General features: G+C 37.0%; 1 protein-coding gene across 3 annotated transcripts in view; it reads left to right on the top strand.

The window, feature by feature from the left end:
* The window catches only part of CEP112 (centrosomal protein 112), a 443,305-nt gene that overhangs the window by 21,414 nt on the left and 408,797 nt on the right, over window positions 1–13,094 (top strand). For 2 of the 3 annotated variants that reach the window (XM_023729296.1, XM_023729295.1), the window contains exons 4-6: window positions 4,220–4,276; window positions 7,945–8,038; window positions 10,282–10,359. In XM_023729296.1, the coding sequence (XP_023585064.1) occupies window positions 4,220–4,276; window positions 7,945–8,038; window positions 10,282–10,359 (229 nt within the window). The remainder of the gene's footprint in view (window positions 1–4,219; window positions 4,277–7,944; window positions 8,039–10,281; window positions 10,360–13,094) is intronic. The other variant, XM_023729297.1, reaches the window with a different exon arrangement.

Raw genomic sequence — 13,094 nt, 5'->3', positions numbered from 1 at the left:
TTTAGTCAAGAGAAATGAAAACACTTCTCACAAAGACTTGAAGTTGAAAGTTCATAGCATGGGGCTTGGGGAGGGAGTAGATTGACTCCACAGGAGCTCCAGAGAACTTTTGGGTGTGATAGAAATCACCTGCATTTTTATTGTGGTAGCTACACAGGTGTATACATTTTTCAAAACTCATCAAACTCTATATTTTACATAGGTGCAGTTTTAGTGTATATAAATTATACCTCAATAAAGTTAATAAAAATTAGGTTTCAGTGAGGGTGAGTTTCCTTGGTGTGGCTTCTTTCAGTGTGAAGGCGTGTGAATGAGAGACAAGTTACCTCCTCCAACACACACACCCACATATTCATCCAACAGTGGTAAAAGAGGGACTAGAGAACTGCAGTAAAATTTCCTATTCAAAAAATGGGAGAAAAGGAGGCACATAGCTATGACTATTCTACGATTCTGATATCCAGCCAAGCATATGTTGCCGGTTTCTTGATTAAGGCTCAGTGCCGCTTCCTGGGAGAGGTCCTTTGTGACTCTTTGCTCTTCTTTGAGCTCTTGACTTTTCCCTTTGAGTTATCTTTATTTTCCTAGAAGAAATGATCTGTGTTTTAAGCTGAGTAGTTTTCTTAGCCTGCTTCCTGCTTGTAGGAATTTGGGGACCCAAATGCCTCTTTTGATTTTGAATTTTCTGTATCTTTCGTATCAAGGCACCATAATTCCTTTAAAAATTTTATGGGCTTCCTGTGTATCAACAGAATGCGGAAATTATTGAACAATATCATTAGTATCACATGCAAGTAAAATTTTGCTGAAGATTATTCAAAAGCATTTACAGCAGTACATTTACAGGGAACTACCAAAAATTCAAGGCAGATTCAGAAGAGGACATGGAACAAGGGATATCATTGCTGATGTCAGATGGATCATGGCTGAAGGCAGAGAATACCAGAAGGATGTTTACCTGTGTTTCGTTGACTATGCAAAAGCGTTTGACTGTGTAGGGCATAACAAATTATGGATAACATTGCAAAGAATGAGAATTCCGGAACTCTTAATTGTGCTCCTGAGGAACCTGTACGTAGACCAAGAGGCAGTTGTTCAGAAAGAACAAGGGGATACTGAGTGGTTTAAAGTCAACAAAGGTGTGTGTCAGGGATGTATCCTTTCACCATACTTATTCAGTGTGTACGCTGAGCAAATAATCCGAGAAGCTGGACTATATGAAGAACACAGCATCAGGATTGGAGGAAGACTCATAAACAACCTGTCATATGCAGATGGCACAAGCTTGCTTACTGAAAGTGAAGATTTGAAGCACTTACTGATGAAGATCCAAGACGACAGCCTTCAATATGGATGACACCTCAACATAAAGAAAACAAAAATCCTCACAACTGGATCAATAAGCAGCATCATGATAAACAGAGAAAAGATTGAAGTTGTCAAGGATTTCATTTTACTTGGATCCACAATCAACATCCATTGAAACAGCAGTCAAGAAATCAAACAGTATATTGCATTGGGCAAATCTGCTGCAAGACCTCTTTAAAGTGTTAAAAAGCAATAACGTCACTTTGTAGACTAAGATGTGCCTGACCCAAGTCATGGTGTTTTCAGTTGCCTCATGCATGCGAAAGCTGGACAGTGAATAAGAAAGACTGAAGAAGAATTGATGCCTTTGAATTATGGCATTGGCAAAGAATATTGGATATACCATGGACTGCCAGAAGAATGAAAAAATCTGTCTCGGAAGAAGTACAGCCAAATACTCCTTAGAAGCAAGGATGGTGAGACTGCATCTCACGTACTTGAGACATGTTATTAGGAGAGATCAGTCCCTGGAGAAGGACATCATGCTTGGTAAAGTAGAGGGTTAGTGAAAAAGAGGAAGACCCTCAACAAGATGGATTGACACAGTGGCTTCAACAATGGGTTGAAGCATAACAATGATTGTGAGGATGGCGCAGGACCAGGCAGTGTTTCGTTCTGTTGTATATAGGGTCGTTATGAATCGGAAGCGACTTGATGGCACCTAACAACAACAGCATGTATCAAATTATAAGCCACACCATTAGACAGAAGCTGTATCCACAAATTTGTTGTAGAGACAGGTCTTCTCTGCTTTGGTCTGAGAGTCAGGGTATAGTGTTACAACACCCTTATGATTCTTAGGGGCCTTATTGTCTAGCAGAATAATTCTAAGAAAGAAATACACCATTGAGTTTTTTTGTAGCCTTTTTGTTTTGCTAAGAGTGTCTTTGAGGCACTGATCAAAGTCTTTCTGAGGTCTTAACAAAGTGTCTTACAGATGCACACTTGAGATTTTGACCCCGAGTCCATGTTTTACTGGAAAAATTTTGGATTTGATCTTTGCCCTGGGATTATTTCTTTCAGAGTCTTTTGTTGGCCAAAGAAATTGAGAATGAAAAATAGTAAGTCCTGAGTTAGAGATATCTTCTCTAGATTCTGCTGTAAAACTGAACCTTTTCTTTTTTAGTTCCCTTTCTATTTCTACCTTTTCCTATGCAGCTAAAATAAAGCATTTGGCACTTTTAACATTTTACCTGGAAATCTCTTCAGCCAAACCAAAAATTTCATTAAGTATGTATTCTATTGTACACATTAACGCAGGTGACAATGTTGCCAAATTTACCACCTCAGCATAATATGAGTTGCCTTTTTTTCCCACCTTCTAATAACATTTCCTCCCTGTCCTTCTAGCCTGTACGGTATCCTTGAGGTCCTCCCAACTTCTGCCTGCTATCTGTTCTTAAAGGGGGTACAACATGTTTAAGGTTTTCGTTAATTCAGCACCCTACTTTTAGGAGGCAGTTTGTTTTTGTTTATTGATTTGTAACAAACTGTCTTTGTGACTAAAATGACAGTGATTTTCTCTCTCCTGACTGTGGGAGACTGAACTGAACTAGGCAGTTGTTTTACTTCAGGTCATTTTGTTTGGGCCTGCACTCATTTGGGGACATGGCTGGAACATTGGAGATAGCTCCATTGCGAATAGCATGGCATGTTGGTGGTGGGGATGGCTAGCAGGTTGGGCTTAGCTTGGTCTCCTTTCTCTCTCTTTCCATGTAATTTTAGAGTCTCCCCTCTTCATGTAGCCTTTCCAGCAGAGTAGCCAGTTTCTACTTACATGGTTGCTCAGGGTTCCCAAAGTGTAGAAGAGGAAACTTCCAGGCCATCTTAAGGCTTAGGCCTGGAACTGGCATAGTGTCATTTCTGCTGCACTCTCTTGAGGAAAGTGAGTCACAGGCTTCGCTCAGATACAGTGTAGAAGGGGACTGTACAAGGTTGTGACAATTGGAAGTGTGGTTCATTGGGGAACCATCTTTGGAGATTAGCTACCACATAACTCCTGGTGGAATGAGAACACCACAGATCAGTTACCAGGAGAACATAAACTTGGCACAGGCCGTGGTTTTGAGACTATGTCTGTATCGTTTGCCTTTCCTGGGCATGCAGGTTCTTTTAAGCCATAGCTTTCAGAAATGGTTAACCAGCCCTGACTTTCACCTTCCTTTCAAGAGCAAGAGAACTCCATCCCAGTCTCTGGTTTCTAGTGGTAAGATTGACTTTGTATTCCCGCTTCGGGGGGAAGATTTTTTTTTAATACTTTATTTGTTGTTGAAAATATACACAGCAGGACATATGCCAGTTCAATTTCTACATGTACAATTTAATGACATTGATTACATTCAAGTTGTGCAACCATTCTCACCCACCTTTTCTGAATTGTTCCTCCCCTACTAGCATAAACTCACTGCCCCCCAAGTTTCCTATCTAATCTTTTGGGTTGCCGTTTTCAGTTTGATCTCATATAGATAGTTCTTAAAAGAGCATAATGCTTAAGGCAGACATTCTTTACTAGTTAAGCTGAACTATTGTTTGGTTTTAAGAAGACTTCAGGGGATTTTTTGGTTTAAAGTTTAAAGATTATTTCAGGGGAATAGTTTTAGGGATTCCTTCAGTCTCCATGGTTTCAGAAAGTCTGGAGTCCATGAGAATTTGAAATTCTGTTCTGTATTTTCCCCCTTTTCATCAAGATTCTTCTGTAGACTCTGATCAAAATGTTCAGTAGTGGTAGCTGGACACCATCTGGTTCTTCTGGTCTCATAGCAAAGAACGGCAGTTGTTCGTGGAGTCAAGTAGCTGCACATTCCATTTCTTCCTCCTATTGCTGACTCTCCTGTTTTCTCTGTTGCTTCAGGCGAATGGAGACCAATTGGAGTACCTTGGATGGCCGCTCGCAAGCTTTTAAGACCAGGTGGGGAACTTTTATTGCCTCTTACTTTTCAAGAGTCACACATCCTACTGTTTCTAGTTGTTTCTGGAAGTAGAGCCATCCTTTTCATTGTGCTGAATTTTTGATCTAACCAAAAGTGGTGTCTTAAGTTCGTTTCTTTGAGTCTCTTCTTTGCTACAGTTTTGATTGGCATTGTTACTATATCTTTAATTATGGTGTTGCCAGTTTCCGATTTTTTTTCTTCCTTCTGGAATTCATATTATCCTAGTGTTAGAAATTTTGAATCTCTACCTTATCTCCTGCATTTTTGTTTACTATATTCATCCCTTTACCTTTTTCTTGGTGTTTTGGAGAATTTCTTGAGCTGGTTTTCTGCTATATTTAATCTGCTTGTTTCTTCTTCCATTGTGGTTTTTAAATTTGGTAATTATATTTTTCATTTATAAGCATATTTTTGTGATTATAGATTGTTCATTCTCTTTTCACATATGGAACGTCCATTTGAATCACATTGAGAATACGAATTAGATACATATTTTATATGTTTACTTTTTTTGTAGTAAGTTTCTTTTGCAGGAGGACATTTGATTGGTCTTCCTTTAGACTCTTTAATCTTATTATATGTCTCATTGCTTATCTCTGTTCATCTTTACAGGGCCAAGTCAGTGTTTTTCTAGTTGGAATCAGATAGATGCTGGGAGAGTGTTTCTGGATTCCTGTTGAGATATTTTAGGGGTAGGAAAAAGTGAAAGGGAAAGATTTATATTTCCTGTAGTTTTACTCTTTAAGAACAATAAAGAGACATTTGGATGTTAGGGAATTTTACTAATGGACTGAAGCTTTTCTGTGTTAGTTTTGGCACCCAGAAATTAATTGAGCCACAGTTCCCCTTTTCTGGTTGGCACAAGTACTATAATCATGAGGTCACTGTGATCATGCCTCCTATACCAATTTCAGGCTATCTTTGTGAGCACCACAGCTTGCTCCTCCGTGTGACAGCCAGCACCTGTTACCCTTCATAAATAAGAGGGTTGAGCTTTGCCTCCCACCCTCTGCCACACTGTTCACCCTGACCTCCAGCCCCATCATCTGAATTTGAGGCCTTTTGTACCCGCTGAGAGTTCCAGTAGTGCAGCTAGAGACAGTCTCATGGCAAGAAATGAACACTGTGCCAAATGTTGTGTGTTCCTTTGGCCAACCAGATTTTAGCAATGATACTGATCTCCTTAGTTGGCTTAACTGCCTTCATTAGGAGCTGGCTTCAGCAATGCCTCTGCTTTCCTTGGCCTTCATTGGAGCATGTCTTAGGGGCAACATACCATATTTTTTTTTGCAAATGATGTGCCTGCATAAAGTGCCCACATAAATAATGCGCCCACACATATAATGCGCATAGTGTGCCTAGGAAAATAATGCGTGAGGAGGTTGTGCATTTGGCAAAAACATACATAATATGTGCATTATTTGCATAAAAATACAGTAATTTATTTAGTTTTGGACATGTTGAATTGGAGGTAGGGCTATTCAGTTCTTATTTGTAGTGGATTTGGAGGTCAAAAGAGCAGTCAGGCTGGATGTAGATTTGGTAATCAGCACTTCTCATTATTTGAAAAACTAGTCGTATATTGGATCATCCAGGGAAAGCATGTAAAATGAAAATAAATGAAGGTAGAGATGGAACCCTGGGATATGTATGGGGTGGGCAGAGAAAGAAAGGCTAATGAAGATTACTGTGAAGGAGATTTCTGAAGGATAGGATGAGAAACAGAGAAAAGTGGTTCTGTGGGGCCATTAAATGCAGCATCTTTAGGACACCATGTCTGATGTCTTAGTGAGATCAGCCAGCAGTATGTAACATTGTTGATGACTTTACTTACAGCAGTTTCAGGGTGAGTAGAAGTCAGAATGTAGTCGATTGAAAAAATATATGGCCGGTTAGGACATGAATCTAGTAACTTTTTTGAAAATATATTGTGAAGAGAAAGGTACAGGGCAGCTAGAGTGATTTAAAAGGGGGTGTTGTTTTATGTATGCACCCTGTGTAATAAATAGTTAAATGTTTCAGGCCTCTTTTTTTTTTATTAATCTTTTCAATGAGAAGAATTACTTTTAATATTTAAGCATTTTTCAATTTTTAAATATAGCTCTTTTTATGATTGTGTAATCTATTCTTAAAGAAGAAAGGGCCACTGCTTAGTATGATATAGCAGGTTGCCAAGTACTGAGCTTTATATGTTATATCAGCTGAAGCATATTGGCTGATGAAATTATTCTTAAAATATTACTTTACCTATTTTTCTCATTTGCTTTTAACTATTTGGACATCTGGGATACTGAGTAGGAGTATAAAACAATAGCTCTCTCTCGAAACCAACTTTTTCAGGCATTCTAAATTATTTAATAACTAGTCTGAGGAATGTTGGTGGCACAGTGGTTAAGCATTCCACTGCTAACCAAAAGGTCCCCAGTTCGAATCCACCATCCGCTCTTTGGAGACCCTATGGGGCAGTTCTACTCTGTCCTGTAGGGTCACTGTGAGTTGGAATCGACTCAACGGCAACGAGTTTGGTTTGTTTTTTTTCTGAGGAACATTACTCTGTCAATGTTACTATCAAAAAGCACATTCATTTCAATCTTGTCTTTTTGAAATAGTATTTTGTCTTTTGGGAATACTTAGTGTGGCCCACAGTTTGTGAAGGAAATCTTGATATGATTTTGTGGTTGAGAGTTAGGGACTTGAAGTCATTATGTAATAGTTGCTGTTTCATATATCTTAAAGCAGCTTGTCAGAGAATAGCTGTTCATAATCATGGAACTTTCACTGAAGTAGATTGAATAAAAATATATGAGGGACTCCAGGCTAAAGTAGGATGTTTGAGAATGGTTGGAGAAGAGGTTTTTTTTTGGTTATTGTTCAAATCCATTTGGAAGTTTAAACTAATTTCCTGCTTACCACATTTTACCTGAATTAGCATGGTGTACAATAACTTTTTAATAGAAGACTGATACATCAGCAGTTTCTGACACAGTTTCTAATTCACATTTTTAGCTACTTGAAGGTTTTGCTGTTTTATACATTTTAATCCAAAAAAACTTGATGATCTTTTCAAAACAATTATTTTCTTTGAGTATCTGCTTCATTTTCTTTCTGCCTACACTTAGGAAAAGGCGAAAGGAGTAGAAAACATTGAAATATATGTTGTTTAGTATGATCCCACTTAAGAATAACATTTGTAAGCCAGTATGTGGCATTTAGGTGACACTGTATTTATAGTTTAATCAAAATGAATCAGCATGTGAGAAATGTGTTTATTATTTGTATTTTCTTTTTCTTTGCTATTGATGCATCAAGGAGCCCTGGTGGTACAGTGGTTAAATGCTCGGCTGCTAACCAAACGGTCAGCAGTTCAAACCTATCGCCACTCCGAGGGAGAAAGATGTGGCATTCTGCTTCCATAAAGATTACAGCCTTGGGAACCCTATTTGGCAGTTCTACTCTGTCCTGTGAGGTCGCCATGAGTTGGAATCGATGGCAATGGGTTTGGTTTTCTGTTTTTTGATACACCATTTTAATATAAACAATCAAATCATCTAATTTCCAAAAGAAAAAAAAATTGGAAATTCTGAGTTTATATATTTTGTGTTCTCTGAATTCCCAAATTCTGATTGTTGCGATTTTGGTCTGTTAGTAGGGAACAGTACAGTGGGCAGCTCCGAATGAGATCGCATTCTGTGAGTCCAGCCTACAGAGAAGATGGAGAAGATGTTACCCCGAAGATTGCTGTAAGATCACATTTTCCTTTTGTTTGTTTATTTGTTGTTTTAAACTAACTCCACAAAGTTTTAGTTTCATATTGCCAAGATGCCAGTGATTACTTAAGAACAATGAATAAAGTCTGAAGGTTTTAGTGACATCCTAACGTCAAACGAAGTGTTGGGTTTCATGTAACCCACAATATTCATTCTGCTTTCTCAGTGATTCTGAGGCCTTATGTTAATCAATCTATCGTTTCTCATGTGCTTTGAAGAATAACTTTGAAAAGGTTTGTGTTTTAATTGTTGTTTTCCTTTTCTCTTTTATTCAATATATGTATGAAATGATCAGATATCTAGTAATCGTAAAATTAATAAGAAATTGGGATTAACTTGTAGCAAAGTAGGGAATGCAGTCTCTGGGTGGTGCAAGCAGTTAACGCACTTGGCTGGTAACTGAAAAGTTGGAGATTTGGGTCCACCCAGAAGCACCTCAGAAGAAAGACCTGGTGATCTACTTCCATAAAATCTGCCGTTAAAAACCCTATGGAGCACAGTTCTACTCTGACACACATAGGGTTGCCATGAGTTGTAATTGACTCAGTGACAACTGGTTTTCATTTTTGAAAGTAGGGAACACTGTTTTTCCAGTGGAGATGAACTGTTTATATCTTCAACTGTCAATGTCTCTTATGCATCTAATTGCTTAACGTAGCTTTGGTTTGAACAAGGTGCTAATGAGCATGCCAGTTAATTTTGTAAAGAAGAACTTTGTTTACTACAGTTTATATGACTTAACTTTGACTTGTCTTGGGTTACGTATGAGTTTTGGTTACAAGACAGATCCTGTGTGATGCATGGTTGTCTTAACACATGTTGATCTAGACGTAACTCGTGGTATTTTCTCCAGTGACGGTTTAAAATGTTAAAACAAGTAAATATGTAGGGCAGCACATTTTAAATAGTTGTTGGTTTATTATCAATCATTATATTTACTCAAAATAAAACAAGACAGGTCCATTTTCTTACTTAAGTTCTTGTTCACAAATAAAAATACATAAAAAGTAAGAGACCACCAGGAGAAGCATTAATGAATTTTAACATAGTATATAAAGACTGAAAGTCAACATTTTATTGATTAGAAATTTGGAAACTCAGTAAAATATGCTAAGATTTTAGTGCATTTTTCATCACTTGAGATAATTTAAATGACTCAAAAGTAAATAGGTTTATTTGGTAGTAATGAGGTTTCTGGAGCCCTGATGGCACAGTGGTTAAGGAGCTCGGCTGCTAACCATAGATCGGCAGTTCGAATCCACGAGCCGCTCTTTGGAAACCCTTTGGGGGCAGTTCTTCTGTGTCCTGTAGGGTCACTATAAGTTGAAATTGACTCGATGGCAAAAGGTTTTAATGAGGTTTTCTAAAGCATGACATTGCTGTACCAACAGAGTTAATTTCAGAATAATTTTTGGGGGCTGTAGAATAATCTTAACCTAAAGAATATTATTTTACACAGATAATAACCTTTCTTAATTTTTAGAGCTTTCAGATCAATGTTCATTACTGCGCATAGATCTTGGGCTGGCCTTGATTAATTACACTTTCAATCTGGCTTGATGAATGGTTAGTATAATACATTATACAGGAGAAAAGAGCCTGGTTTTTGTTTTTTTTTTTAAATCACCATAATTATGTTTTTATGATGTGAATCGAAAGCTTATTTCTCTTAATATTCAGTGTATGAAGGAGAATTAATTTAAGAACAAAGAATTTCTTAGACATCAACACAAAACTTCCCTGTTAACTAATCCTAAGGAGAGTAAATAATTCATCTTTTCAAGTGTTCCTCCTGCCTTCCCCCCACCTTCACCCTTTTTAAAGCTACTGTGGTATACCACAATTAAAACTTTTTGTAAAAGAACTTAAAGGGAAGAGTCTGGATTAATTTTTAAAATATTCTTCTGATTTTTTTTTTTTTTTTAATTTTAAATTATTAGTTGCTGTGTGAATGTATTGTGAAGGCATCTCATAGCCCTAAGCAACTGTAACAGTCACTACTCAGAACTGGGAACTCTAACATGGTTGTAACATTATCCTTTCCTCTGAGGGCAATATAGTATTACCAAAACTCACACACAAAACTTTCATTATTCTGAATGACATATATTTTGTTTTAATTTTTCTTCCTTCCTTCTTGCCTCCCTGCCTCTTTTCTTCCTCCCTTTCTCTCTTGTCCCTCCCTTCTCTTTCTTTCTCTCGCTTTTGTATTTCAGGAAGATCATTTGAAAAAATCTGCTCTTTCTTTGGATGACAGTGACATTGAAGCTCGCCTTAATAGTTGGAATCTTGGGGTAAAAAAAGTGTCTGTTGTATATATGTATACATGTATATTGATGTGGTAGATTCATACTGTATTTGGATAACATCTGAACAAATTTAATTATATTCAGTAAGTATTATTGGATTTAATTATATTCATTGTATATTATTGGACATTTAGTACTTTGTTAGCACTGTGATGGACTTGGCGTAGAGGAAGGCAAAGTAACATTCCAAAGAAATTGTGAGGCAACGTGTTGGTGAAATAAGAGCTACATATAAAAAATAGGTAAATAATAATTGAAGATAGTATATGTCGATACACAAACATGAGTTGTACAGAAAGTAGAGTATTTGGGGGAGTGGAGGGAAGGGAGGACTCAAGGAAGCAAGAGCATTATTTGGGTTAAAAAACTTAAGGAGACTTCATGGCTGAGCAGCCATTACAGAGAGCAGTTTTCATATCCAAAGGCTGAGGGGCATGAAGGTATTTGGATAGGTGGAGAGAAAGGAAGATAAGGGTTCAGGGCAGAAATAGGCATGAGGGAAGGTTTGGTACTGTGAGCTAACTCTCATGATTGGATCCTTGGGATTTATATGGGGGGTTAGTGGGCAGTGTTGTCAGGCTGGGCTGTATTGGAACTTTGAATGCGAAATTAAGTTTAGCTTTTATATTTGAGGCAATAGTGTGCCGTGAGGTTTTTTTTTTTTTTTTCCTTCACATTCCACTTTACATATGTGGCATTTAAATGTTTTGAGGAAATTAAAAAGGTTTAATTTTTTATCACACTGTTTTGATTACAGAAATAATTTGTAATTTTAAAATCTGAAAAATTACAGAAAACCAGAGGAAGAAAATATATCTTAAAAACTTAACAGTGGGAGAAGCGTTAACATTTTTGTTGTATGTATCTTTCCATCCTTTTTTTTCTGTGTGTTTATAAAATTAAACAACATTTAAACAATTTTATTATAGATTTTGTTTTATAATGTGCTATCTTGAACTTTTATAAGAATTCTGTAAATGTGAATTTTAATGCTAGCATCAACTTCTTTGGGATGGATATTCTGTAATTTATTTAAATATTTTGCTATTTTTAGACAGTTAGGTTACTCCCAGTTTGTTGATAATATTGCAATAACATTCCTTTAAGAATCTTTTTATACATATTTGGTTGTTTTTTTAGGTTATATTACAGCTTTGGTATGTTGTTCTCCAGAAGATTTGTACCAATTTATTCTTAAACTAGCAGGGTATAACAGTGTACATTTCCCACTTCTTCACTGACATTAGAGGTTACTGTTTAAAAAAAAACAAAAATCTTCCTACTCGTAATGGTCTTCAATGATATCACTGTTTTAGGAAAATTGACTTGGTGGCATTGTGAAGGTTGTATTGGATATGGGTAGAAATGGAGAAAGGGAACTAATGAAAAGATGTTTATAGTAGTAGACCCCACATTGTTGTGATTTCTGTGGCAGTGGAAAGGGTAGAAAGGACAAACTTCACAGAGTAAAGCATGCTTAGTGACTGACTGGAGGGCACCTGAAGTTTTGGTTCTGGGAACTGAGAGTGTTGGTTCACTGGCAGTTAATTGACTGTCAGATGGGGAACCCACTTTAGGAGTTTAAGAGTTTTATTTTAGACTGGTTCAGTTTGAAGAGATGGTAAATTAATTGTGGCATTCAGGGCTTAGTGCTTCATGAGACTCAAGGGCTGGAGGCCTATTTCGGAGTCTCACTGCTAGAAGTGGTAGTTGCAGCCAGAGGCTGGAACAGCTCTTGTCTTTGGAGAGGACAGAGATTGAGGAGGGTTGGGTGAGAGAGGCTCATGGAATGGCCACAATTAGAAGTTGTGAAAATGGATAGGAAATGAAGGTAAAATGCATTTCCTGTTCATTCTGGTAGTATGATAGTGAAAGAGAAGAGAGAGAGAGAATTTATAATGAGTGAGGAATAGTAAGTAAAAACAGAATAACCCCCTCCGTCCCATTTTTACGTTTGAAAGCATAGGGGAAGTTGCCTTTAGGGGGAAGTCCTAAGTTACCAGTGTGGGAGAAGCACAGGCAATTCCTCAGAAAGACAAATTCTTTTTGCCAAAGAGCAACATCAAAGTGAAAAATAAAATTCTGGAACTATCCTTTTAAATTTGCCTTTGCCCTTAGTCATTTGAAACTTCTGATGTACATTTCTCAGCACACAGAGTACTTTTCGTGATTATTTACCTGTTCAGAGGATTAAATCTTTCATTCATGTAATAAAATTGACAGAAAACATCTAAAATATTTTGAGGTAATGCCTTAAAACTAGGCCTGCCTGGGGTTTTGTTTCACATTTTTATTGTTCAAAGAATGTACTAACAGTGTAAAATATAAAAGTCTTGCATTTTTATATATTTATGACATATGCATTAATCAGGCTGAACTATATCTCTTGATCATAGTAGAATAATTTAAGTATCCAGTGTATTAGAAAGTAGATTTTGCTTTGATTTTAGTTTTGTATGAGAACGAGAGACTGCCTTTTTTTTCCTTTTATCCTCTGAAGGATCATTTATTTGCTAGAGTTATTTTTTGTGCTCTATACTAAGAGTACATTTTTTTAAAATATGGCTGACAGCACTATCAACACCTTCATTTTGATACTTTCAATGTTCTAGAATTGAATTTTCTAGTTTTTTTTTCTCATTAAACAGTCAGTACACATATTGTTTTATGACATTGGTTAACAATCCCACGACATGTCAACACTCTCCGTTCTCCACTTT

This window comes from Trichechus manatus, unplaced genomic scaffold (assembly GCF_000243295.1).
Source record: "Trichechus manatus latirostris isolate Lorelei unplaced genomic scaffold, TriManLat1.0 scaffold00028, whole genome shotgun sequence".
Lineage (NCBI taxonomy): Eukaryota > Metazoa > Chordata > Mammalia > Sirenia > Trichechidae > Trichechus > Trichechus manatus.
The sequence above is the reverse complement of the archived record's forward strand: the minus strand, read 5'-3'. Positions and strand labels throughout refer to the sequence as shown.